The 2,485-nt window shown below is 32.3% G+C and overlaps 1 protein-coding gene across 1 annotated transcript; it reads right to left on the reverse strand.

Moving 5' to 3' along the window:
• Positions 1-619: 619 nt before the first annotated feature.
• Positions 620-1,400, reverse strand: LOC143624964 (ethylene-responsive transcription factor ERF003-like). Its single transcript, XM_077095450.1, has 2 exons — positions 1,265-1,400; positions 620-1,155 (listed from the first exon to the last, which is right to left on the reverse strand). The coding sequence occupies exons 1-2, from the start codon at positions 1,345-1,347 to the stop codon at positions 678-680; spliced, it is 561 nt and encodes a 186-aa protein (XP_076951565.1). The 5' UTR covers positions 1,348-1,400; the 3' UTR covers positions 620-677.
• Between the last annotated feature and the right edge of the window lie 1,085 nt (positions 1,401-2,485).

Genomic DNA, 2,485 nt, shown 5'->3' on the forward strand with positions numbered 1-2,485 from the left:
GATGGTGAAATGGAAATAATCGTGTGGGTGTGAGTAAAAAATCCGTCATTGATCCATATATTCGTTAAAAAAATCTTGTTAAAAAGTAAAGTAAACCCGGTAATAATATGGGCACACATGACATAGATATAGATTGATTTTGTGCCTATTTTCAACATTCTACTCTACGTCATCAACAAATCTAGCCATAATTGTCGGTCCAACAAGAGAATTTAAACACTGTACTATCATTAACATGGGCCACGATCCAAAACATAAGACACGAATAGGACATGAAAATAATTTAGCTTTTATTTGGCTAAAATTAAACATGTAACAGGTTAATCTAAACACCACCCGTTTAATACTTACTAAATAGGTTAATCCGAAAACAACTCGTTTATTTAACTAATTATATCATAAAAAAACACGAGATATATATTTATTATATAATACAAATAAATCAATTAAAATTTTTATATTATGGCACTGCATAGTACAAGATCTAACCTACAAGGAAATACAGGCCTCACAAACAGAAGCTCCAGAAAAAAATGGGTTGATAATAAAAACAAGTCGTCAACAGTATTTACATAAATTTTGATTAACAAAATGTTATAGATGTCTCTAAAACATTTAAACGCAGTCCATCAAATTTTATGTAAAAACTGCAGCTGTCTTTGACTCTGGACCTTGAACTATTCATGAGATTGCTTGATAGAACAAAATTCGATTGACCCATAATGAAGCAACTCTTCAATCATCTGTTCAATGTGATGATCTTCAAGTTTAGCAAAGTATTGCTGCTGATGATTATGATTATGATTATGATAAGTGTTGTTAATATCAACCGCGGGTTGTTGGTTTTGCATCAACACAGTCGGCTTAATGTCGGGTGAAGGCTCGCCAACGTGGGCCGGACACATTCGTTTCTGGTTCGCCATTTGTTGTTGTTGGAATAATGGTTTGGTCATTTGAAGTGAAGCCATGTAGCATCTATGCAATTTGGCTGTTAAAGTAGCAGAAAGTAGTTTGGAAGAAGAGGATTGTGACACATTGGGGTTGTATGGGAAGTTGGTTCTTGCTCGGGGCCCGCACATGAGCCTCGCCGCCTCGTCATAGGCTCGGGCCGCATCTTCGGCTGTCTCAAATGTCCCTAGCCAAATTCTTGTTTTCCTGTTTTGGGGAAAGATAGTTGCCAATGAGTAAATGTTTGATGCAACAATTTATAATGCATAAAGTATGATAATAAAATGTAGTTTTCGGCATTGGGACGTAGACTTACAATAAAGGATGACGAATTTCGGAAACCCAAGAGCCCCAATGCCTTTGTCGGACACCTCGATACCGCTGTTGTGTTCTAGCCATGTAGGCACAAGATGTTTCTTAAAATGCCTCAATGAAGTGAAAAGGTTGGAATGAGAAGGATAGAAGATTTGGTTGTTCACTAAAGGGAGGGAAGGAGAATGTAGGCCGAGATGGGTGGTTTATAAGAGGGAAGTGAGCATCAATAAGCACCTTCTATATTTATACCAATCAAGATACTCATAGTTAACTTAATACTACTAATAATTTTTTTTTTCATTTTCTTTTATGTTGGAGATTTTTTTTTAAATTTTTTTATGTAACCCATAATTTGGAAACACATCTTTTACAAGGAAAAAACAAATCACAAGTTTTTTAAACTACAAATGTGGCTTTTAGAAAAATTGAGAGCACATGACCATCTATGCAACTTTTCATCCCATGATGTATTATTTTCATTATAAACATTTCTTTTTTCAATTAATGATATTAATATTTAATATCAAACTAGTAAATACATTGATTCTAGAGATAAGATAAAAGAATATCAGTTTAGAGTAACATCATAAGTTTATTATGACCCGGGTATAGTTAATTAACCAATGGTACAATTTATTCTAGTATTTTATAAAAAAAAATAACGTCTTTGAAATAAAAGGTGTTGATTTTTTCCAAAAGGTTTGAATCATTTAATTACCTCATGGCCTTCTGGCAACCAAAGAGTGGGGGCCATTTATAAGTGTTGACAAGAAATTGGCAAATGACTTAGTTTACTTTATCTATCGTTACCAGTTGGCTAATTGACATGATTAGTTGAATATTTATATTACAACAAAAAGAAAACAAATCTAAAGTGGCTAAATTCAATTCACAACATTTCACTCTTTGTATAATTTTGCTAGAAGACAAAACTCAGAATGTGTCAAAATATATACTCAAAAACATAAAACCTTTAACTCAACATATTGATTCGAATCTAACTACTATAATAAAAGTAAACTCTTTTTTGCCGCTTGTCAAATTATTGTCGCTTCTCATCTTTTTAACCTATATTCAATAAATGGTATTTATTTCTGATCAACCCGTCAAAATAATGTTTTTTGGATCCATATATTATTAAAGATCCTTTAAAAACAATTTTTTTACAAATATATAGTAAATCATCTTATCTTACTATTATAATAAAAGGATACTCTTTTTT

This window comes from Bidens hawaiensis, unplaced genomic scaffold, assembly GCF_021521415.1.
Source record: "Bidens hawaiensis isolate Kalapana, Puna unplaced genomic scaffold, B.hawaiensis_p1.1 tig00004003_1, whole genome shotgun sequence".
In the NCBI taxonomy this organism is placed as follows: Eukaryota; Viridiplantae; Streptophyta; class Magnoliopsida; order Asterales; family Asteraceae; genus Bidens; species Bidens hawaiensis.